This window comes from Schistocerca piceifrons, chromosome 5 (assembly GCF_021461385.2).
Source record: "Schistocerca piceifrons isolate TAMUIC-IGC-003096 chromosome 5, iqSchPice1.1, whole genome shotgun sequence".
Lineage (NCBI taxonomy): Eukaryota > Metazoa > Arthropoda > Insecta > Orthoptera > Acrididae > Schistocerca > Schistocerca piceifrons.
Genome location: NC_060142.1, coordinates 677,072,356 through 677,098,573, shown reverse-complemented (window position 1 = coordinate 677,098,573; position 26,218 = coordinate 677,072,356). Strand labels below are relative to the sequence as shown.

The following is a 26,218-nucleotide window of genomic DNA, read 5'->3' as shown; positions in this document are numbered from 1 at the left end:
TGGACTGTGCCAATTTTCCAATGTGATAATTAAAACTTTATGACTGTCCCTTGAAATACTAAATGGAGCACAGTGGCGAATACATACGGGGGACGTGCAGGGACCCCCCCCCCCCCCCCCTGCCCTTGTTAGGCCACCCACGCCATTCAGCCTGCCTGCTATTTGTTCATTTCTCTCGTCAATCGACTCGACTGAATCGAGTTATTGAGCAATTGTACTTTCCTATGTAGCACGCGTGTCTGCATCATCGTACTTTATACATTTCTGTCCAGCACATAGGTAGCTAACACATACCTATGAGAATAGTTGTGGCCGTTCTACTGATCTTGATACGTTATTCTGTCTGGCATTTGTTCAAGAAAAGTTGCGAATAGTCTACTGTTTTCTTGTATGGAAAACCTTCGATACATGTTGTTGTTGTTGTTGTGGTCTTCAGTTCAGAGACTGGTTTGATGCAGCTCTCCATGCTACTCTAGCCTGTGAAAGCATCTTCATCTCCCAGTACCTACTGCAACCTCAGACATGCCAACTTTCAAAAGTGAGAAATCAGGAGAATTTTAGCGGTGTACTATTGTGAATTACAACACATCCCTGATGATTAAAGTTGCAATAATTCAATACCTGCAACAACTCAATTACATTTGCTTTATTATTTACATGTAAATACTAAATAATGGACATACCTGAGCCTTCAGACTATATAATTTACCATTCAACATGCTGAACAACATAAATGATGAGCTCTGCAGGTTTCTTTGGATTCACACGCATTCAAGTGAAGCACTCTTGAGTGAACTACAACAAAATTACGATCCGAGGAAACAAATTACCGCCTATTAGATTTCTGTTTTGACATTAGCACAGTTTTTGCATGAATAAATCACTGTTAAATGATCACACGTTCATTTCATAATGCAACCCATATTTGCATGGCATCTTATATCCGTAAGACATCTTTCCCAAATTTAAATCAATTTTATACCAGATGTACATGTTAGGCTTAGCAAATAATCTGAATAGTTTATCACTCTGAATTTGTCCGATTACAGTAGTTACTTATTCAGCACACCCATAGCTGACTTAGCCTTCTTCAAAAACTGAACTAAATTTCTGTTCAAAGCACTTGCCGTTTTGAACTGATTTTAAAATTAAAAATTTCTCCCAAAACGTTTCTGAAAGCACGGACCTGAACTGAGTTTTGGTCTTTGTTACTGTACTAAAAATTCTCTCACATTCCGCATTACTATGTGGAATTGACAAAATAGCATCACCTTTGCAAGTTTATTGTATTGAAGAACCCCATCAGCCGATTTCGTCTGACCTACCAATGCCCAATGAACATCAATTCCCTCTGCTGCCAAGTTGGTTTCTTCCAGCTGAAAGTTACAGAACTGAGAGTGGAGAATATCAACTTCTGTATCTAAGTGTTCACTTTCGCTAGTCAGAATATTAGGAAATCTGTTTATGAAAAATCTAAGGCTGGAAAACGCTTTGCCAATTGTAGTAATATTTGCAACTTCTGCAGGCATTAAAACTTCATCTTTGAACGGAAATTTGTGTATCATGTAATCACATGATGATAAGAAACATTTTCTTACAGACTTAAAGAATATAGACTTTTCCTCAGGCTTCAAACTGGTCACCAAGGCAAATGTAGAATACCCCATCATCAGATCACAATCATCCTTTTGATTTGCTGGAGTGTGATAATTTACATCAGTAAGAGAGCTGGAGGTTTTAATAATGAGTGGTCTCACATATCTTGCCATCACATTCTTCAATAGTTCCTCCAAAATTGACCTCAATACGTGGATACGTGGAGCACTTGACTGAAGAGCTACATTTGGGTTCTCAAAGATAGGCATAAAACTTGAAAGGAAAAGGCATAAAGATTTATGTAAATTTGATGACAGAAATATGAACGGTCGTTCCTTATGTGATAAAGCATGGTCCACAGCGTCAATGTTTTTCTGTAAAACTGATGATTGGGTTTTTCTTTTAAGTAAGGAGTGTGGAGAAATCTTATCACAGTGCTTGGACGTGTGGTATGAAGTAGACACATCTACATTTTGAGTGTGTTTTGGAATTTTATAATTCTTCAAAGTTTCTACTTCAGAATCCTTACTTACAATTTCTCCCTTGAACAAACTAACCAAAGGGTCCCACTGCTCCAAAATCCTATCTAAACATCTTTTCAACGATAACCATCGTGTAGGCACATGTTTCCCTCTAACTTACCCCTAGGCAGCTTAATTCCCCCTAAATTTAGGGGAAAATCCCCCAACTTGGCAACACTGCCTTGTAGACACAACAACGCTAATCACTTCGATTGGAACGACTATCAACTACTCCTTGTCCACCATAACTTTATGATTGCGCTGGTGCTACCAGAAACGGAGGAAATTGGCACTAGTTGAAAGATATTCATTTGTCTTCGAACGCTGACAACGATAAGTTCCTTACTTCCTTGTAGATACGAAGTGTGAGCTATACCTACTGCTGCTCTCGATAGCCACCACACGGATCTTCGAAGTTAACGTACACAAGTAGCAGCCACAGCTTGTTATCCACCAATATATTGAAGGCACAGGATTTTCAAACAGTAAGGCAAGTATTGAAACTGCTCTGAAAATCGGGAGATCAGTCTTCACAGTTGGGAGATCGGGAGGAAGAAGGGAAAATCGGGAGTCTCTCACCTCAATCGGGAGAGTTTGCACATCTGCAACCTACATCCTTCCGAATCTTCTTAGTGTACTCACACCTCTTGGTCTATCTCTAGGATTTTTACCCTCCATGCTACCCTCCAATAATAAATTGGTGATACCTTGATGTCTCAGAACATGTCCTATCAACCGATCCCTTCTTCTAGTCAAGGTGTGCCACAAATTTCTCTTCTCCCCAATTCTATTCAATACCTCCTCATTAGCTATGTGATCTACCTATCTAAACTTCAGCATTCTTCTGTAGCACCACGTTTCGAAAGCTTCTATTCTCTTTTTGTCCAAACTATTTATCGTCTGCGTTTCACTTCCATACATGGCTACACTCCATACAAATACTTTCAGAAATGACTTCCTGACACTTAAATCTATACTCAATGTTAACAAATTTCTCTTCTTCAGAAACGCTTTCCTTGCCTGCTTTACTTATTGCATTTTTATATTTTCTCAATTCATCAATTAAATTCAATAGATTTTCTGTTAGCCAAGGATTTCGACTAGCCCTCGTCTTTTCACCTACTTGATCTTCTGCTGTCTTCACTATTTCATCCCTCCCTCAATACATAACGTTATAAATATGAACTATTCGCCAAATAGGAAGCTAGTTTACATTCAGAAGCAGAAATATCATGACTAAAGAATGAATAAATAAAAAGTCCTGATTGTAGCAAGTGCAAGTGCGAAGATTAGTCAACAGTGAGTGTGATCAGTTGATTGTGAAGTATTAATAATAGTAATTTGCCAGGGAGACTAGACACACAGAATTCATCATTTAAGGAAGAGAACCACAATTGTAGCTTTTTTATATCATAAGATGGCATTGTCTTGTATATGTGTATAGTCATTTTAAATAAAACTTTCTTAAACATTGCATGTGACTTGATTATTTTTTATTATGGTAAAAGTAAAGGTAGCTCAATATATCTTCAGCTCCCCCTCCTTGAGGTTTTTCTGTATCCACCATTGATGGAGCATTCCCTATAACTGTTAATGCTTTGAGTACCTTTTTAAATTCACTAAAAATGTAGAAGAGTAACATCCCCACATGCAGTACACTAGTGGAATAGGAAAGAATGGCTAACTTTGCTAAGGTTGTGGAAGGAACAGTCCTGGTACTTTTCTCAACTGATTTGTACTTGCATTACGAAGAAGCTAAGTCAGAGTAGTCATATAACAATTTTAATGCTACTGCCCCTAGAGAGATATTTGTCATTTTGATCAGTTGCATGACAGGTTATTATTATATACAGCCCTCTTTTACTGATATATATATATATAGGGGAAACATTCCACACGGGAAAAATATATTAAAAAACAAAGATGATGTGATTTACCATACGAAAGTGCAAGTCGATAGAAAAACAACAAACACATACATACACACAAAATTCTAGCTTTCGTAACCAATGGTTGCTTCGTCAGGAATGAGGGAAGGAGAGGGAAACACGAAAGGATGTGGGTTTTAAGGGAGAGGGTAAGGAGTCAATCCAATCCCGGGAGCGGAAAACCTTACCTTAGGGGGAAAAAAGGACAGGTATACACTCGCGCACACACACACACACACACACACACACACACACACACACACATATCCATCCGCACATACACAGACACAAGCAGACATTTGTAAAGGCACAGATTTTGGGCCCAAACATCCATCCACACATATACAGACACAAGCAGACATATCAGGTGTCTGCTTGTGTCTGTAAAACTGGCTCCTACCCTTGTAACCGCCCCCAGTGTAAAACCTGTCCAATGCACCCTCCCACCACCACCTACTCCAGTCCTGTAACCCGGAAGGTGCACACGATCAAAGGCAGAGCCACGTGTGAAAGCATCCACGTGATTTACCAACTGACCTGCCTACACTGTGAATGTGGGAATGACCAGCAACAAACTGTCCATTCGCATGAATGGACACAGGCAGACAGTGTTTGTTGGTAATGAGGATCACCCTGTGGCTAAACATGCCTTGGTGCACGGCCAGCACATCTTGGCACAGTGTTACACCGTCCGGGTTATCTGGATACTTCCCACTAACACCAACCTGTCAGAGCTCCAGAGATGGGAACTTGCCCTTCAGTATATCCTCTCTTCTCGTTATCCGCCAGGCCTCAACCTCCACTAATTTCAAGTTGCCGCCGCTCATACCTCACCTGTCTTTCAACAACATCTTTGCCTCTTTACTTCCGCCTCGACTGACATCTCTGCCCAAACTCTTTGCCTTTACAAATGTCTGCTTGTGTCTGTGTATGTGCGGATGGATATGTGTGTGTGTGCGCGAGTGTATACCCATCCTTTTTCTTTCCCCCTAAGGTAAGTCTTTCCGCTCCCGGGATTGGAATGACTCCTTACCCTCTCCTTTAAAACCTACATCCTTTCGTCTTTCCCTCTCCTTCCCTCTTTCCTGACGAAGCAACCGTTGGTTGCGAAAGCTAGAATTTTGTGTGTATGTATGTGTCTGTTTGTGTTTCTTTCGACCTGCCAGCGCTTTCGTATGGTAAGTCACATCATCTTTGTTTTTAAATATATTTTTCCCGCGTGGAATGTTTCCCTATTATATTCATATCATTAATTTGAACCCAACAATCACGTTTATTATTGTCACTGTTGCATTTCGAAATCTTTTCTGTCGTCTTATTTTCTCTTTCTGTTTTTTGCCAGTACTTTCACTTTGTATTCACCTTCCCCTTTTTAGCGTAATCTACTATACAATTTTATCCCGCCGATATATACTCAATAACACGTAACCTACTTCCAAACCATAAACAAAAAAATTTTTTCCCGCTTTCAACACTACCGCCGCTACAAAATCCACCGTCTCTAAGGTGCGCGTCATATATCTTGGCGGCCGAGTTTAGGTTCGTTCTGCGCATTTGACGTCACAAATCACAGTCAGCCAATGAACAGAGAACGACGTTGCCAGATCTCGACTGCAGTGCAGAGCACGGACGAGTGTCTTCAATTTTAGAAACGTTCAGTCATAAATGAAGTAATTGAACAAAAGCAATGTCTTGATAGCAGACTTTCTTTTATAGAAAGTTTGGAAAAAGCATTCTTTACACCAATTGCTTCATATTCTATCAATTAATTAAACCAAACAAACAATAAGCCTCCTAATTCAGGCGATAGCAAGGAAAGGTGTTTGTATCACTCTCACGAACCGCTTTCTCACAATAAAGAAGAGCGGTAATTGTTTATTTCCTATTGTACTTCGACGCAACGTGAGTAATTCATAGTCATCCCAACAGTGTTTGTCGGTATTTTGCAAACGTTTAGAGTGCTCCAGGAGATGCCAGAAATGAGTAGCTGCGTTGGCGTAATGGTTAAGGTGTTGGGCTGCTAATCGGAAGTTTCAGAGTTCAAGGCTTGTTGCATTCTAAATATTTTATTTATTTAAAAACAATAGCGAAGTGTCTTACTTAATGAATTTTATTCGTTTGAATGTAATGTTTTGAAATTTCCTGTGCTTCATTATAATCATAATAAGTTTTCAGTTTTTGTAACTTTCTCCTCCAATATTTCTTTTCACAGCAATTAAAAACAACGAAAAGGCACACATACAATATTCATGTTATCCGTTTTGTTTGTATATCGGCTCTTCCGCAGTCGCTGTTTTACTATTCATATTGAGATATATTCTTTTGCGGCAGTATTAAAAGTATTATTTAGAGCAGAATTTGGGCTCGTACGTTGCCGAGCTATTTGATTGTCTGACGGAATTCTTTGCTTCGCTGCTTTGGCAACATCATATTCAATGGTTTCGTCGACTGATCTATGTTTTGGCAAGTATTTGCTGTCCGTTGTGACAAAAACAAAATGTTTGTGCACTGTGCCTCACTGGCAATATATTTTAGTTTTATGTTTTATTACGTTCAAAATTCAGTTTTGTGTGCTTCGCCAACTTCGTTTTAATCAGAACGTTTTAGAAAAAAGCGAAATGACTCTGGTATAAAGAAAGTTTTGTTACAGTTGCTAAAGATAGAATATTTCCCAATTTATAAACACTGTTGTATGTTATAAAGGGTGTTCATTTTATGGGGACATTGAAATCTCTTGAAAACGACACACAGAGCCAAAAGAAATCCTAATGAAAATTAGTTCCTCCCGGAAGGGGACATCCAATTATAACAAATTTGACTACAAATTCGTCGAATTTGGTATCATTGGATGTCCCCCTCTGAGACAAAAAAAAATTTAGTTATAAATTTGTTTGATCCGATGTGTAGATTTGCGGATATTTCAACGTCTCCAATTAAAATGAACACTCTGTATAGTTGGAACCATGAACGACTGCGGTCGATTTAAGGCTCGTTCTACGCACCTGACGTCACGCATCCGCTGACAGCCAATGAGTGTTCAGTAGTTTTCTGAACGGTCTGCTGGGAATGTCTTGGCGAGTGCGAGTGTTAAATGTGATTGTAGTTATTCTTTGGTGAATTTTTATCGCATTTGTTGCAAGTTGTCATGGCTGATATTGGTGGTAAGCGACAAACTCTCCATAAACAGGCGAGGGACATAATTTACCGGATTCACGCTTTTTTCAAGCGCGAAGCAGAAAACAGTGGACCTATCACGGATGTCGCCAGATCTCAGGAACGCACTGCAGAAGCGACAGGCGTTAGCTTGAGAACCGTTCAGCGGATTGCCAATGAAGGAAAGTTATCTACGGAGACCTGTGGAAGCCCACTTTTCAGATCGCCAGGGAAATATCGCACTCGTGAGAGGACTGTAACTAATTTAGATAATTTCGACAAAGATGTTCTAAGACGAGAAGTGCTCAACATGTGCAACACAGGCGAATTTCCTACTGTAAAAAAAAATCACTGTGAAAATGCGTGAAACCATAAATTTTAAAGGTAGCATGACTTCAATGAATAGAATACTTAAAAACATTGGATTCAAATATGTACATACAAATGACGGAAGAAAGTTTTTAATGGAACGTAGTGATACCGCTGCTTCAAGGGCACAGTTTTTAAGACGTATTATTGAAGTAAGAAAATCCGGGAATAAGAACATTTTTTTCTTGGACGAAACATGGGTGAACCAAAATCACACAAGGAAAGCGTGTTGGAAAATGAGTGATGGTTCGGGTGGGTTTAAAGTACCAGTTGGTAAAGGTGGACGAATAATTGTGCTTCACGCTGGTTCTGCTTCTGGATTCATTCCAGAAAGCAAATTAGTGTTCCGGGCAAAAAAGAGAAATTCAGGGGATTATCATTCCGAAATGAACTCTGAGACATTTAAATTGTGGTTTAGGAATCAGTTTCTCCCTTACTTGCCTGCAAACTCGGTGATTATAATGGACAATGCGAGTTATCACTCTGTTGTTGTTGACAAGACACCCACAACAAGTACAAAAAAAGCCGATATCATGTTATGGCTTGCAAGTAAAAATATTCCACATACTGCCAACCAAACTCGTGCTGAAATGTTGAATCTTGTAGTGCTTCATAAGCCTCACACAAAAGTTTATGAAATCGATTGTATTGCACAGGAACATGGACACACAGTTTTGCGTTTGCCACCGTACCATTGCCAATACAATCCGATAGAGTTAATTTGGGCACAAGTGAAAGGGTATGTCGCAGAACGAATCGTGACAATAAAAATTGCCAATACAGAAAGGCTTCTGCACGAAGCACTTGACAGAATTACTTCTTCAGCATGGGCTGAATGTGTTCGGCATGCACAAAGGCTACAGGAGGAGGACATGGACAGGGAAATTGTAATTGACAATCTGCTTGAACCCATCGTCATAACTCTAAGACCTGATGATTCGGACTGCGACACTGACTACAGCGATGCAGAAGACTATCGCAGCGATTGACAACAATGAAGGGTAAGGCACATATACAATAATACTCATGTTCTCTTTCTTGTTTTTGTTCAACAGTTGCAATTTTACCAATGGTATTGAAATATATTCCTCTTCTGCAACTGTAATAAGCGTCTTATTTAGACCAGACGCGTTTTTCTCTTTTGAAGCATCTTCATTGGACAGCATTTTGTCTCCTCCATTGCCAAGTCACCTTTCGTAGTTTTGTGCTGAGGTAACACAATATTCAACGTTTGTGTCGGCCGATCAGTGTTTTAGCAAATAAATGCTTTTTGTGTGTGCCACACACAAAAATTATATTTGACATAGCTCAGAGCACTGATACACAGTATATTCAAGTCCTAATGTTTTTGTAAGTCCACAGTTTTGTTTAACGTATTTTGTGTACTTCCTTTTGATTGATTGAAGTGCTTTAAAATAAAGTCAAACACGCCCGGTGTAAATAAAACTTTTATTACAGTCGCAAAAGACGGAATATTTCTCAATACTACATACGACACCAATCTGGTACTTAAATTAAATGAGATGTTGTTATACAGTAAATTTTATATGAAATTTAGGTATCTTGTCCACATTTCATTCTCAACATTGTGGTAACTACAATCGAACATACGGAAAGTATACGCTATGAACTTTACCTCTGCAAACTCTTCAAAATTTCGTGCAATGGTTTACTACATTTAATGCTGCAATATAACTGCGTTGAAAATCGAAACAAAATTAAGTCATTTATGGGGGGAAGGTATCAATCAAGAAGATGTGTCAAAATCAAATTTTTGGGCCAAATAGTTTTTGTGAAATCGAATGATAAGTGTGTCAAAGCAGTCGGAACACTATGTGTCTGCACAGGCGAGCAGTGCAGTGGTTACAAAATCGCGCACGGCGTGGAATGCGGGGAGCACGTCTCTGTAGCAGCGAAAGGTTTAATGCGGCCGTGGTGGCTTTACTTCATAAACTGCGCGCTCCCCCCTAAACGTAAGTTTGTGAACTATACTATGGCGCTGCTTCTCTTGGCGCGTACAACTGGCAACGCAGCAATCTCCCGCGTCTGGGCGAGCATGCGCGAGCCGTCAAGATAAATGAATTGAACTATAGTTCACAAACAGTTCCTTTCACCTATTAAACAACCATTTCGGCTAGTTCTAATAACTTTCGCTTTATTTCAATTTCCGTTTTTTCACACATCATTGATCATTTTTAGCCGCTTCCCACAGGTTTTAACGTCATTATTTCTTCGTCAGACAATTGTTAGCCTCAGTCTCATAATCTGCCACCACAAAACCACTCCTTTTAATACATTTCAAAATAGTTTTTTCGAAATTTTCCCAAATTTCTCCACCCTTTAACGTGTTTTGGCGGCAACACAACCACCTAACCTTTATGCACATCGTTGTCTACCAACGCAAGTTCACCACAGGATCAACACAACCAACACTTTTTCGCCTTTTTTCACACCAGATCTCCAGTTGCTTTCTAGTTCACCTTTATCTTCCCCATATATATAAAGGGAAACATTCCACGTAGGAAATATATATCTAAAAACAAAGATGATGTGACTTACAAAATGAAAGTGCTGGCAGGTCGACAGACACACAAACAAACACAAACACACAAAATTCAAGCTTTCGCAACACACTGTTGCCTCATCAGGAAAGAGGGAAGGAGAGTATATGTGTGGATGGACATATGTGTGTGTGTGTGTGTGTGTGTGTGTGTGTGTGTGTGTGTGTGCAAGTGTATACCCGTCCTTTTTCCCCCTAAGGTAAGTCTTTCCGCTCCCGGGATTGGAATGACTCCTTACCCTCTCCCTTAAAACCCACATCCTTTCGTCTTTCCCTCTCCTTCCCTCTTTCCTGATGAGGCAACAGTTTGTTGCGAAAGCTTGAATTTTGTGTGTATGTTTGTGTTTGTTTGTGTGTCTGTCGATCTGCCAGCACTTTCATTTGGTAAGTCACATCATCTTTATAATGTGGTTATAATAGAGGGAAACATTCCATGTAGGAAAAATATACCTAAAAACAAAGATGATGTGACTTACCAAATGAAAGTGCTGGCAGGTCGACAGACACACAAACAAACACAAATGAAAGTGCTGGCAGGTCGACAGACACACAAACAAACACACAAACAGTGTTTGTTTGTGTGTCTGCCGACCTGCCAGCACTTTCATTTGGTAAGTCACATCATCTTTGTTTATATATATATACACATACACAATATAGAGGGAAACATTCCACGTGGGAAAAATTATATATAAAAAAACAAAGATGAGGTGACTTACCGAACGACACACAAACAAACACAAACATACATGTATGTTTGTGTTTGTTTGTGTGTCTATCGACCTACCAGCGCTTTCGTTCGGTAAGTCACCTCATCTTTGTGTGTGTGTGTGTGTGTGTGTGTGTGTGTGTGTGTGTGTGTGTGTCTATATATATACATATATACCTCATGTTACACTTTCCACCTTCTAATACCATGTCACCCCCACAACGACCCCATTAAGTTTTATTTACATTCCCTCCGCAAACATGCCTTCGCCCTAGCCAGATTACGCTCCCATATTTTATTTTCTCAGGCTTGTCTGACATTTGACATTAACCCCAAAGGCCTCACACTTAAAGTTCCCATCTCTGGCTGCAACCCTTCTTTCCATCAGTCCCTATACCAGTTCCAAACTGAACAATCCATTGCCCTTACCCACCTAATCCTTCACCTACACATCAACTCAGCCAATGAACACACCCGTCAACTCCTATCCTTAATAAAAGTCCTCAATCTTTCCTTTCCCGCATCCACGCCGGCTGTTCAAAGCATCCTCCTACAGGCCAACCGCAAATTAGAACAGCATGCCACCCTCCACCTCAAAAAACTATCCAATCTCCTGGTTTCCCACCTTCGGAAAGGCAACTCACTCACCCTCCACAAGCTTTCCAGCAAACCTCAACCTCCTCTCATTGCACACAAACCCAGTCTCTCCCATCTACTCAATCTCCCACTTCCAGCTCCACTCCCTCCAAAACCTCAAAATTCCAATCAACGCAATCTGGAACCACAACACCCCAATTCAGTAGTTAACCTTTCCTCCAAACCTCTCTCCCAATCCGAAACCTCTGTCCTATCCAAAGGTCTCACCTTCAACCCCACTCCCAGATTCAACCAAACAGCCCTCGTCAAAGATTTACCTTCCTACACTCGTACTCTCTGCTGGAAATATCACTTTGCCACGAAGAAAAATGATCCTAATCCTACTCCTAATGATCCAACTCCCCAAGACACTATCCAAATTGAACCTTGCCTAGAACAGTTCCGTCCTCCGTCACAGCGGGACCCACCTTCTCTTCCTCAAAATCACCCTCTCCAAACCTTCCAGGAATTTCTGACTTCCAGCCTTGCTTCTCAATCCTTCTTAAAAAACCTTAATCCTACTCCCAACATCACCACTGCTGAAGCCCAAGCTATCCGTGATCTGAAGGCTGACCAATCCATCGTCATTCTTCTGGCGGACAAGGGTTCCACGACCGTGGTACTTGATCGTCGGGAGTATGTGGCTGACGGATTGCGTCAGCTTTCAGACAACACCACATACAAAGTTTGCCAAGGTAACCCCATTCCCGATGTCCAGGAGGAGTTTCAAGGAATCCTCAGAACCTTAGGCCCCCTACAAAACCTTTCCCCTGACTCCATCAATCTCCTGACCCCACCGACACCCCGCACCCCTACCTTCTACCTTCTTCCTAAAATTCACAAACCCAATCATCCCGGCCGCCCCATTGTAGCTGGTTACCAAGCCCCCACAGAACGTATCTCTGCCTACGTAGATCAACACCTTCAACCCATTACATGCAGTCTCCCATCCTTCATCACAGACACCAACCACTTTCTCGAACGCCTGGAATCCTTGCCCAATCTATTACCCCCGGAAACCATCCTTGTAACCATTGATGCCACGTCCTTATACACAAATATTCCACACGTCCAGGGCCTCGCTGCGATGGAGCACTTTCTTTCATGCCGATCACCTGCCACCCTACCTAAAACCTCTTTCCTCATTACCTTAGCCAGTTTCATCCTGACCCACAACTTCTTCACTTTTGAAGGCCAGACATACCAACAATTAAAGGGAACAGCCATGGGTACCAGGATGGCCTCCTCGTACACCAACCTATTCATGGGTCGCTTAGAGGAAGCCTTCTTGGTTACCCAGGCCTGCCAACCCAAAGTTTGGTACAGATTTATTGATGACATCTTCATGATCTGGACTCACAGTGAAGAAGAACTCCAGAATTTCCTCTCCAACCTCAACTCCTTTGGTTCCATCAGATTCACCTGGTCCTACTCCAAATCCCATGCCACTTTCCTTGACATTGACCTCCATCTGTCCAATGGCCAGCTTCACACGTCCGTCCACATCAAACCCACCAACAAGCAACAGTATCTCCATTATGACAGCTGCCACCGATTTCACATCAAACGGTCTCTTCCCTACAGCCTAGGTCTTCGTGGCAAACGAATCTGCTCCAGTCCGGAATCCCTGAACCATTACACCAACAACCTGAAAACAGCTTTCAACATCCCGCAACTACCCTCCCGACCTGGTACAGAAGCAAATAACCAGAGCCACTTCCTCATCCCCTCAAACCCAGAACCTCCCACAGAAGAACCACAAAAGTGCCCCACTTCTGACAGGATACTTTCCGGGACTGGATCAGACTGTGAATGTGGCTCTCCAGCAGGAATACGACTTCCTCAAATCCTGCCCTGAAATGAGATCCATCCTTCATGAAATCCTCCCCACTCCACCAAGAGTGTCTTTCCGCCGTCCACCTAACCCTCGTAACCTGTTAGTTCATCCCTATGAAATCCCCAAACCCCCTTCCTTACTCTCTGGCTCCTACCCTTGTAACCGCCCCCGGTGTAAAACCTGTCCAATGCACCCTCCCACCACCACCTACTTCAGTCCTGTAACCCGGAAGGTGTACACGATCAAAGGCAGAGCCACGTGTGAAAGCACCCACGTGAGTTACCAACTGACCTGCCTACACTGTGAATGTGGGAATGACCAGCAACAAACTGTCCATTCGCATGAATGGACACAGGCAGACAGTGTTTGTTGGTAATGAGGATCACCCTGTGGCTAAACATGCCTTGGTGCACGGCCAGTACATCTTGGCACAGTGTTACACCGTCCGGGTTATCTGGATACTTCCCACTAACACCAACCTGTCAGAACTCCGGAGATGGGAACTTGCCCTTCAGTATATCCTCTCTTCTTGTTATCCGCCAGGCCTCAACCTCCGCTAATTTCAAGTTGCCGCCACTCATACCTCACCTGTCTTTCAACAACATCTTTGCCTCTTTACTTCCGCCTCGACTGACATCTCTGCCCAAACTCTTTGCCTTTACAAATGTCTGCTTGTGTCTGTGTATGTGCGGATGGATATATGTGTGTGTGTGTGTGTGTGTGAGTGTATACCTGTCCTTTTTCTTTCCCCCTAAGGTAAGTCTTCCCGCTCCCGGGATTGGAATGACTCCTTACCCTCTCCTTTAAAACCTACATCCTTTCGTCTTTCCCTCTCCTTCCCTCTTTCCTGACGAAGCAACCGTTGGTTGCGAAAGCTAGAATTTTGTGTGTATGTATGTGTCTGTTTGTGTTTCTTTCGACCTGCCAGCGCTTTCGTATGGTAAGTCACATCATCTTTGTTTTTAAATTTGTTTTTAAATATATTTTTCCCGCGTGGAATGTTTAAACATTCCATGTAGCCTTTTAATATGTCTGCTTGAGTCTGTATATATGTGGATGGATATGTGTGTGTGTGCGAGTGTATACCTGTCCATTTTTCCCCCTAAGGTAAGTCTTTCCGCTCCCGGGATTGGAATGACTCCTTACCCTCTCCCTTAAAACCCTCATCCTTTCGTCTTTCCCTCTCCTTCCCTCTTTCCTGACGAAGCAGCCGTTGGTTGCGAAAGCCAGAAATTTGTGTGTATGTTTGTGTGTCTATCGACCTGCCAGCGCTTTTGTTTGGTAAGTCTCATCATCTTTGTGTGTGTGTGTGTGTCTCTATATATATATATATATATATATATATATATATATATATATATATATATATATATAAAATGGAAGGAAACATTCCACGTGGGAAAAATTATATATAAAAACAAAGATGAGGTGACTTACCGAACAAAAGCGCTGGCAGGTCGATAGACACACAAACAAACACAAACATACACACAAAATTCAAGCTTTCGCAACAAACTGTTGCCTCATCAGGAAAGAGGGAAGGAGAGGGGAAGACGAAAGGAAGTGGGTTTTAAAGGAGAGGGTAAGGAGTCATTCCAATCCCGGGAGCGGAAAGACTTACCTTAGGGGGAAAAAAGGACAGGTATACACTTGCACACACGCACATATCCATCCACACATACAGACACAAGCAGACATATTTAAAGACAAAGAGTTTGGGCAGAGATGTCAGTCGAGGCAGAAGTGTAGAGGCAAAGAAGTTGTTGAAAGACAGGTGAGGTATGAGTGGCGGCAACTTGAAATTAGCGGAGATTGAGGCCTGGCGGATGACGAGAAGAGAGGATATACTGAAGGGCAAGTTCCCATCTCCGGAGTTCGGATAGGTTGGTGTTGGTGGGAAGTATCCAGATAACCTGGACGGTGTAACACTGTGCCAAGATGTGCTGGCCGTGCACAAAGGCATGTTTAGCCACAGGGTGATCCTCATTACCAACAAACACTGTCTGCCTGTGTCCATTCATGCGAATGGACAGTTTGTTGCTGGTCATTCCCACATAGAACGCGTCACAGTGTAGGCAGGTCAGTTGGTAAATCACGTGGGTGCTTTCACATGTGGCTCTGCCTTTGATCGTGTACACCTTCCGGGTTACAGGACTGGAGTAGGTGGTGGTGGGAGGGTGCATGGGACAGGTTTTGCATCGGGGGCGGTTACAAGGATAGGAGCCAGAGGGTAGGGAAGGTGGTTTGGGGATTTCATAGGGATGAACTAACAGGTTACGAAGGTTAGGTGGACGGCGGAAAGACACTCTTGGCGGAGTGGGGAGGATTTCATGAAGGATGGATCTCATTTCAGGGCAGGATTTGAGGAAGTCGTATCCCTGCTGGAGAGCCACATTCAGAGTCTGGTCCAGTCCCAGAAAGTATCCTGTCACAAGTGGGGCACTTTTGTGGTTCTTCTGTGGGGGATTCTGGGTTTGAGGGGACGAGGAAGTGGCTCTGGTTATTTGCTTCTGTACCAGGTCGGGAGGGTAGTTGCGGGATGCGAAAGCTGTTTTCAGGTTGTTGGTGTAATGATTCAGGGATTCCGGACTGGAGCAGATTCGTTTGCGACGAAGACCTAGGCTGTAGGGAAGGGACCGTTTGATGTGGAATGGGTGGCAGCTGTCATAATGGAGGTACTGTTGCTTGTTGGTGGGTTTGATGTGGACGGACGTGTGAAGTTGGCCATTGGACAGGTGGAGGTCAACGTCAAGGAAAGTGGCATGGGATTTGGAGTAGGACCAGGTGAAACTGATGGAACCAAAGGAGTTGAGGTTGGAGAGGAAATTCTGGAGTTCTTCTTCACTGTGAGTCCAGATCATGAAGATGTCATCAATAAATCTGTACCAAACTTTGGGTTGGCAGACTTGGGTAACCAAGAAGGCTTCCTCTAAGCGACCCATGAATAGGTTGGCGTACGAGGGGGCCATCCTGGTACCCATGGCTGTTCCCTTTAATTGTTGGTATGTCTGGCCTTCAAAAGTGAAGAAGTTGTGGGTCAGGATGAAGCTGGCTAAGGTGATGAGGAAAGAGGTTTTAGGTAGGGTGGCAGGTGATCGGCGTGAAAGGAAATGCTCCATCGCAGCGAGGCCCTGGACGTGCGGAATATTTGTGTATAAGGACGTGGCATCAATGGTTACAAGGATGGTTTCCGGGGGTAACAGATTGGGTAAGGATTCCAGGCGTTCAAGGAAGTGGTTGGTGTCCTTGATGAAGGATGGGAGACTGCATGTAATGGGTTGAAGGTGTTGATCTACGTAGGCAGAGATACGTTCTGTGGGGGCTTGGTAACCATCTGCAATGGGGCGGCCGGGATGATTGGGTTTGTGGATTTTAGGAAGAAGGTAGAAGGTAGGGGTGCGGGGTGTCGGTGGGGTCAGGAGGTTGATGGAGTCAGGTGAAAGGTTTTGCAGGGGGCCTAAGGTTCTGAGGATTCCTTGAAGCTCCGCCTGGACGTCGGGAATGGGGTTACCTTGGCAAGCTTTGTATGTGGTGTTGTCTGAAAGCTGACGCAGTCCCTCAGCCACATACTCCCGACGATCAAGTACCACGGTCGTGGAACCCTTGTCCGCCGGAAGAATGACGATGGATCGGTCAGCCTTCAGATCACGGATAGCCTGGGCTTCAGCAGTGGTGATGTTGGGTGTAGGATTAAGGTTTTTTAAGAAGGATTGAGATGCAAGGCTGGAAGTCAGAAATTCCTGGAAGGTTTGGAGAGGGCGATTTTGAGGAAGAGGAGGTGGGTCCCGCTGTGACGGAGGACGGAACTGTTCTAGGCAAGGTTCAATTTGGATAGTGTCTTGGGGAGTTGGATCATTAGGAGTAGGATTAGGATCATTTTTCTTCGTGGCAAAGTGATACTTCCAGCAAAGAGTACGAGTGTAGGACAGTAAATCTTTGACGAGGGCTAGGAGTGGGGCTGAAGGTGAGGCCTTTGGATAGGACGGAGGTTTCGGATTGGGAGAGAGGTTTGGAGGAAAGGTTAACTACTGAATTAGGGTGTTGTGGTTCCAGATTGTGTTGATCGGAATTTTGAGGTTTTGGAGGGAGTGGAGCTGGAAGTGGGAGATTGAGTAGATGGGAGAGACTGGGTTTGTGTGCAATGAGAGGAGGTCCGCCCCATTGTAGCTGGTTACCAAGCCCCCACAGAACGTATCTCTGCCTACGTAGATCAACACCTTCAACCCATTACATGCAGTCTCCCATCCTTCATCAAGGACACCAACCACTTCCTTGAACGCCTGGAATCCGTACCCAATCTGTTACCCCCGGAAACCATCCTTGTAACCATTGATGCCACGTCCTTATACACAAATATTCCGCACGTCCAGGGCCTCGCTGCGATGGAGCATTTCCTTTCACGCCGATCACCTGCCACCCTACCTAAAACCTCTTTCCTCATCACCTTAGCCAGCTTCATCCTGACCCACAACTTCTTCACTTTTGAAGGCCAGACATACCAACAATTAAAGGGAACAGCCATGGGTACCAGGATGGCCCCCTCGTACGCCAACCTATTCATGGGTCGCTTAGAGGAAGCCTTCTTGGTTACCCAAGTCTGCCAACCCAAAGTTTGGTACAGATTTATTGATGACATCTTCATGATCTGGACTAACAGTGAAGAAGAACTCCAGAATTTCCTCTCCAACCTCAACTCCTTTGGTTCCATCAGTTTCACCTGGTCCTACTCCAAATCCCATGCCACTTTCCTTGACATTGACCTCCACCTGTCCAATGGCCAACTTCACACGTCCGTCCACATCAAACCCACCAACAAGCAACAGTACCTCCATTATGACAGCTGCCACCCATTCCACATCAAACGGTCCCTTCCCTACAGCATAGGTCTTCGTGGCAAACGAATCTGCTCCAGTCCGGAATCCCTGAATCATTACACCAACAACCTGAAAACAGCTTTCGCATCCCGCAACTACCCTCCCGACCTGGTACAGAAGCAAATAACCAGAGCCACTTCCTCGTCCCCCCAAACCCAGAATCCCCCACAGAAGAACCACAAAAGTGCCCCACTTGTGACAGGATACTTTCCGGGACTGGACCAGACTCTGAATGTGGCTCTCCAGCAGGGATACGACTTCCTCAAATCCTGCCCTGAAATGAGATCCATCCTTCATGAAATCCTCCCCACTCCGCCAAGAGTGTCTTTCCGCCGTCCACCTAACCTTCGTAACCTGTTAGTTCATCCCTATGAAATCCCCAAACCACCTTCCCTACCCTCTGGCTCCTATCCTTGTAACCGCCCCCGATGCAAAACCTGTCCCATGCACCCTCCCACCACCACCTACTCCAGTCCTGTAACCCGGAAGGTGTACACGATCAAAGGCAGAGCCACGTGTGAAAGCACCCACGTGATTTACCAACTGACCTGCCTACACTGTGACGCGTTCTATGTGGGAATGACCAGCAACAAACTGTCCATTCGCATGAATGGACACAGGCAGACAGTGTTTGTTGGTAATGAGGATCACCCTGTGGCTAAACATGCCTTGGTGCACGGCCAGCACATCTTGGCACAGTGTTACACCGTCCAGGTTATCTGGATACTTCCCACCAACACCAACCTATCCGAACTCCGGAGATGGGAACTTGCCCTTCAGTATATCCTCTCTTCTCGTCATCCGCCAGGCCTCAATCTCCGCTAATTTCAAGTTGCCGCCACTCATACCTCACCTGTCTTTCAACAACTTCTTTGCCTCTACACTTCTGCCTCGACTGACATCTCTGCCCAAACTCTTTGTCTTTAAATATGTCTGCTTGTGTCTGTATGTGTGGATGGATATGTGCGTGTGTGCAAGTGTATACCTGTCCTATTTTCCCCCTAAGGTAAGTCTTTCCGCTCCCGGGATTGGAATGACTCCTTACCCTCTCCTTTAAAACCCACTTCCTTTCGTCTTCCCCTCTCCTTCCCTCTTTCCTGATGAGGCCAACAGTTTGTTGCGAAAGCTTGAATTTTGTGTGTATGTTTGTGTGTCTATCGACCTGCCAGCGCTTTTGTTCGGTAAGTCACCTCATCTTTGTTTTTATATATTGTTTTTATTGTTTTTATATATAATTTTTCCCACGTGGAATGTTTCCTTCCATTATATATATATATATATATATATATATATATATATATATATATATATATATATATATACAAAGATGATGAGACTTACCAAACAAAAGCGCTGGCAGGTCGATAGACACACAAACATACACACAAATTTCTGGCTTTCGCAACCAACGGCTGCTTCGTCAGGAAAGAGGGAAGGAGAGGGAAAGACGAAAGGATGAGGGTTTTAAAGGAGAGGGTAAGGAGTCATTCCAATCCCGGGAGCGGAAAGACTTACCTTAGGGGGAAAAAAGGGCAGGTATACACTCGCAAACACGCACATATCCATCCATACATACAGACACAAGCAGACATATTTAAAGACAAAGAGTTTGGGCAGAGATGTCAGTCGAGGCAGAAGTGTAGAGGCAAAGAAGTTGTTGAAAGACAGGTGAGGTATGAGTGGCGGCAACTTGAAATTAGCGGAGATTGAGGCCTGGCGGATGACGAGAAGAGAGGATATACTGAAGGGCAAGTTCCCATCTCCGGAGTTCGGATAGGTTGGTGTTGGTGGGAAGTATCCAGATAACCCGGACGGTGTAACACTGTGCCAAGATGTGCTGGCTGTGCACCAAGGCATGTTTAGCCACAGGGTGATCCTCATTACCAACAAACACTGTCTACCTGTGTCCATTCATGCGAATGGACAGTTTGTTGCTGGTCATTCCCACATAGAATGCATCACAGTGTAGGCAGGTCAGTTGGTAAATCACGTGGGTGCTTTCACACGTGGCTCTGCCTCTGATCGTGTACACCTTCCGGGTTACAGGACTGGAGTAGGTGGTGGTGGGAGGGTGCATGGGACAGGTTTTGCATCGGGGGCGGTTACAAGGATAGGAGCCAGAGGGTAGGGAAGGTGGTTTGGGGATTTCATAGGGATGAACTAACAGGTTACGAAGGTTAGGTGGACGGCGGAAAGACACTCTTGGCGGAGTGGGGAGGATTTCATGAAGGATGGATCTCATTTCAGGGCAGGATTTGAGGAAGTCGTATCCCTGCTGGAGAGCCACATTCATATATATATATATATATATATATATATATATATATATATATATATATATATATAAAGATGATGGGACTTACCAAACAAAAGTGCTGGCAGGTATATAGTTATAATAGAGGGAAACGTTCCACGTAGGAAAAGTATATCTAAAAACAAAGATGATGTGACTTACCAAATGAAAGTGCTGGCAGGTCGACAGACACACAATCAAACACAAACATACACACAAAATTCAAGCTTTCGCAACAAACTGTTGCCTCATCAGAAAAGAGGGAAGGAGAGGGAAAGACGAAAGGATGTGGGTTTTAAGGGAGAGGGTAAGGAGTCATTCCAATCCCGGGAGCGGAAAGACTTACCTTAGGGGGAAAAAAGGACGGGTATACACTCGCACACACACACATATCCATCCACACATATACAGACACAAGCAGACATATATTTATGGAATGTTTCCCTATATATATATATATATATATATATATATATATATATATATATACACACACACACACACACACACACACAAAAACAGGCTATGCACCTCAATTTTCACAGTACCTGGTGAGGTTTGATAAACTTCACATTTGCAGAAAAATTGTAGTAATTTTCAAATTTGCTTGCATCTTCTTCTTTCTTCACTTTTCCTTTCTTCTCTTTTTCTTTTTTAACTACACTTGGTTTACTTCCTTTGCTTCCAACCTTTACAGTTTTTGTAGCAGCCTTTCTCTCTTGTGCTTGTTTGCACTCCAGTTGAATGTACAATGTCTTCTTTCTACAACAAGAAAATTTATTGCATTTATGAAAGTATGTGCCATTCAACGAAAAAAGCTGCTGCAAAAAATACTAAAATATTACAGTAATGCAAATAAACATGGAACTGAATCCTTCACTACACTATTCACTCTCAATTTGCAGTCACAGACCTTTAATAAACCATATATATATTTTATGTAACACTAATTCAATCAAATTGTTTCATAAATGCTACAGACCAATAACCCATCACACTGTTTTACTACACTACAAAACAAACAGCGAGCTTATTCTGTCACACAAGAAACAGCTGTTCTTGTCACAAAGCAGAAAGCTAAAAATGGACGTCTCTAATTACACCAAATAGGAACAACATACTTGCGTGGGGCACTGTTTCGGAGCACTGTGCTGTGAACGCAGCAGAAAACAGTATGTGATTAGGGAAACACAAAACCCACAACAACTGTTATGGCGACTTATTTAATGGTGTACATAACTGTAAATGATGGGTCTGGCTTTATTGTGACCTGGACACACGAATCGCAGATGGATTCTCACTCCATGTGAAAAGATGTAATTTCATGTGAGAAAAGCGTACATTTAGTTTCTGTATATTTAAGAGAGCTGACACGACAATAGCACATTCACAGTTTCATGTAACACTGTCTTACAAACAATGGGAGAGCCATCTGAATGGGTCAATTATGAATGCAATCACTGGAAGGAACACTGAGATGAATACAATGATAAATGTGATATCTTAAGTCAAGCAACAATAATTCAGTGGCACTAGTTAAAACAGGGAGTGTTCACAGTTATGAAGTAACATAGTTTTGATGAAAAAAACAATGCAAAGCTCATTAACACTGAAAATAAGTCAACAAATTACTGGGCAGGTGATCCTCTAAACACTGTGAACATCTTATTTCAGCTTACATTGCAGAACATTTGCTCTAGGTTCTCAGTGTACAGGAAATCATCATAATATTTCTTCTATCTTTCTTCCATCACCAAATGCAATAACATAAATGCTTTTCTTGTATCTTCCCCTTCCTGAAAGCAAACTGATCTTCATCTAGTTGTACAGCTACAACGCCAAAGAGATGTGAGCGACTTGTTCCATGTGTGATGGCATTGACACTTATAAGGCACAAATGGCATCCTGTGGTATAGCCATCCCAGCTGGATTCACCTAGTTCCAAAGTCCATCTGTTGTGGTTGGCATTGGATAACAGCACTGCACCTTTGTTTCACCATACTCCACACATTTTCAATTGGTGACAAGTCTGGCGAGTCACGACAAAAAGCTGACATTTAGTAACACCAAGAACCACGTGTTCATGCAACAACACGTACTTGTGCAATGTCTTCCTGAAAAATGGTGTCTGGGTTGTTGCGGAGAAAGGGTATGGCTACAGGTCACAGGATGTCATTCACTTAGGTCACACTGGTCACAGTGCTCTGAACACACACAAAGTGTCATTTGTGGTCTCGAGTTGGGGCTGAATGTCTTGTGCAAAAGCAGTCACTGTGATGGCCTTCCCCTCTCTGTGGCGAACCAAAATGCGGCCATCATTTTCAAACAAACAGAAGCCGGATTCATCTGAAAACACTACCTGATGCCATGCCTGTCCCCAGTGACATCGGTCCATACGCTATTGCCATCTAGCATTATTCTGCACGCACATTTATCAAAGGATGGTGCAGAAGTGGACGAAGCGCACATACCCATGTCATAATAAGTGGCAACAGACTGTCACCCCTGACAGTGTACGATGTGTCACATTGTTCCACCGTTGCGCCAGAGCTGAGGAGGATGCAAATCTGTCCTGCAATGCCATTTAGATGACGTGTTCGATCTTCTCGGGTGGTAGTCTGGGTGGTGCGAGCTTCTATGAACCATGCTGCACACATTCATTGCACTGCCAAAACACTTCGTCCCACACGAGCAGCAATTTCCCTTATGAATGCATCACATTCTCTCATGCCAATAATGTGCCCTCTTTTAAATTGACTGATATGGTGGTACAGTTTGAGGATACATCTGTGAGGCATCCAGCACGTCCGCTCAAGTCACACTGTTCCACAACCTTTGGTTTATAGTGGCAATGATGGCCGCAGTGACACTTTAATGGTAGATAGTGTTGCACTGTGATATCGATGCTGACCTTGATCCTGAGGGCCAACGTGGTTCAATTGCTTCTACAGAACATACTAATGTGAATGACATGTGAAAATGACCGTCCTACCTCTAGTCATTCAATGTGTTCCATTTTTTCTGAACATGAATGTGTGTTTGCCTCTACCCTTTTTTCCATTAACACTAACTAAGGTGATTGCCACCTTGGCTTTTAATTCTGACTAATGTGGTCTCCGCTGCATTTTTAAGTTAATCTGATGAGCTAAGAGCATTAAATGTGTTATTATTAATAAATATAATTTACACTGAGGTGAAAATAGTCATGAGATACCTCCTAATGTTGTGTCAAATCTCCTTTTGCCCAGCATAGTGCAGCAACTTGATGTGGCACTGACTCAACAAGTCGTTCCAAGTCCCCTGCAGAAATATTGAGTCACACTTTTTCTATAGCCACCCATAAATGCGTAAGTGTTGCCAGTCCAGACTTAGTGCACAAACTGACCTCTTGATTATGTTCCCTAAATGTCTGATGGGATTCATGTCAGGCAATGTGGGTGGCCAAATCATTTGCTTGGAATGTCCACAATGTTTTTCAAACCAATCACGAACAAGTGCCACCTGGTGACATATTTGGGAAAATGTCCATGAATGGCTGCAAATGGTCTCCAAGTAACTGAACAAAATCATTTCCAGTCAATGATCGGTTCAGCTGGACCAGAGGACCCAGTCCACTGCATGTAAATACAACCCACACCATTACAGAGCCACCATAACTTGCACAGTGCCTTGTTGACAACTTGGATCCATGGTGTCATGGGGTCTGTGCCACACTCTGAGCCTACTATCAGCTCTTCCGAACTGAAATCAGAACAGTCTCGTATGACCAGGCCATTATTTCCCAGTCGTCTAAGGTCCAAACAATATGGTCATGAGATCAGAAGAGATGCTGCAGGTTATGTCCTTTTGTTAGCAAATGCACTCGTATCAGTCGTCTGCTGCCACTGCCCACTAATACCAAATTTTGCCACATGTCCTAACGAACAGTTTGTCGTATCCCTCACACTGATTTCTGCAGTTATTTCACGCAGAGTTGCTTGTCCACTGATAACTCTGTGCAAATGTCGCTGGTCTTGGTCATTAAGTGAAAGCCATTGGCCACTGTTGTCTATGGTGAGGAGTAATACCTGAAAATTGGTATTCTCAACACACTCCCGACACTGTGTATCTCGGAATATTGAATTCCCTACTGATTTTCAAAATGAAATTTCCTGCAAGTCTAACTCCATCTATCATTCCATGTTCAAAGTCTGTTAATTCCAGTCGTGTGGCCATAATCACGTCAGAAGCCTTTTCACATGCACCTGAGTACAAACTACAGCTCTGCCAATGCACTGCCCTTTTATACCTTGTGCATGTGCTATTGTCACTATCTGCATATCACCATCCCAAGACTTTTGTTATCACAGTGTATTTCAAATGATCTATTGCAAACATTCTTGTGCTAGTAATAACCAAATACAGACTACAATCTAGTGAAATAATAGATTATAGATTACAGGACCACCTAATGTATGGGCAAGAAACTATGCTCCAGTGGAATGTTAGCACTAGCATTCACAAGTGTCATCAGGCTTTGGTAGAATTCCAGGAAAGTCGCCAGGCTTAATTCATTATGTACAGTGTGATGTGTTAGGATGGACGCTGAGTTGCTTTAAAGGGGTTGTGTGCAGTTACAAGTAAACAACATTGTGTGACATGCAAAGAGCAATGAACTGGTGCTTACACCATTCATTACAGTGGCAACTAGTGACCATGAGAAGGAATAGTTTTGAAGTACATGGAATGTGAAATCCTCCAACAGCATGTCGGTGATCAAAACCAGGAGAAAACTTGGTAAAGGAATGGAGAAAGGAGAGGGAGAGATGTTCCCATTAGAATGGCAGCAATTAGCAGGCAGAGATCATGAAATAAGCCAATCGTGATGGTGTTAACCAAAGCCCTGGTCCAAGTGAAGAATGGCAGGGAAAATGAAATTCTTATATTGACAGGGAAAATAAATTTGGAGGATATTATCATGGACTGGAGGAGTCTTGCCAGGCACCACCTGTTTGCGTAACTCCTTCCAAATCCCTCACAAAAATGTTAATCTAGCATTACATCAGATCTGATGCCTTAGACCTAGAGATTATAATAAGTGTACACAATCTCATGGTCAAGAGTTACAATTACATTCTTTTTTCTCAAACCACTTGTACCTCAAGTACATTCATTGTTTCTTTCTTATCCCAGTCTATCACTATGGTCTTTTCATCCCGCACCCTCTAATCAAATCCAAAGCCAGTCCATCAATTAGTAACACAACTGCTTCAACGATGTATTAAAACTTGTTTCTACAATTCCTTCTTCTTCTCCTCCTCCTCATTCTAAATGTTGCCTTTAACTGTACTATGTACATTTTGATGTCTCGACTAGAGGCTATCAATTCATCATAGTTTCCCAGAAAAAGCTGTAACCTGTGAACGTATGTCTATATATCACAGACAACTCCTACTCCATCATAGGGCCACCTAGGAAAGCAGCCATGTGATCTACCAACTTAGCTGCAACCACTGTGAGACATTCTAAGTGGGTGTGATCACTAACAAGCTGTCTGTCTGCATGAACGGCCACTGCCAAAATATGGCCAAGAGGGTGCTGGACAACCATGTTGCTGAATGTGCCACCCAAGAAGGTATGTTTCACTTTAACGACTACCTCACAGCCTATGCCATCTGGATTCTTTCCACCAGTACTAGGTTTTCTGAATTGTGCACGTGGGAACTCTCCTTGCAATCTTCAACCTTCGCTACTCCCTGTCCT

At 43.0% G+C, this 26,218-nt stretch overlaps 1 protein-coding gene across 2 annotated transcripts in view; it reads right to left on the bottom strand.

The window, feature by feature from the left end:
• LOC124798282 (S1 RNA-binding domain-containing protein 1) overlaps nucleotides 1-26,218 on the bottom strand; it is a 240,498-nt gene that overhangs the window by 88,733 nt on the left and 125,547 nt on the right. For both annotated transcript variants that reach the window (XM_047261605.1, XM_047261606.1), the window contains one exon: nucleotides 21,025-21,238. In XM_047261605.1, the coding sequence (XP_047117561.1) occupies nucleotides 21,025-21,238 (214 nt within the window). The remainder of the gene's footprint in view (nucleotides 1-21,024; nucleotides 21,239-26,218) is intronic.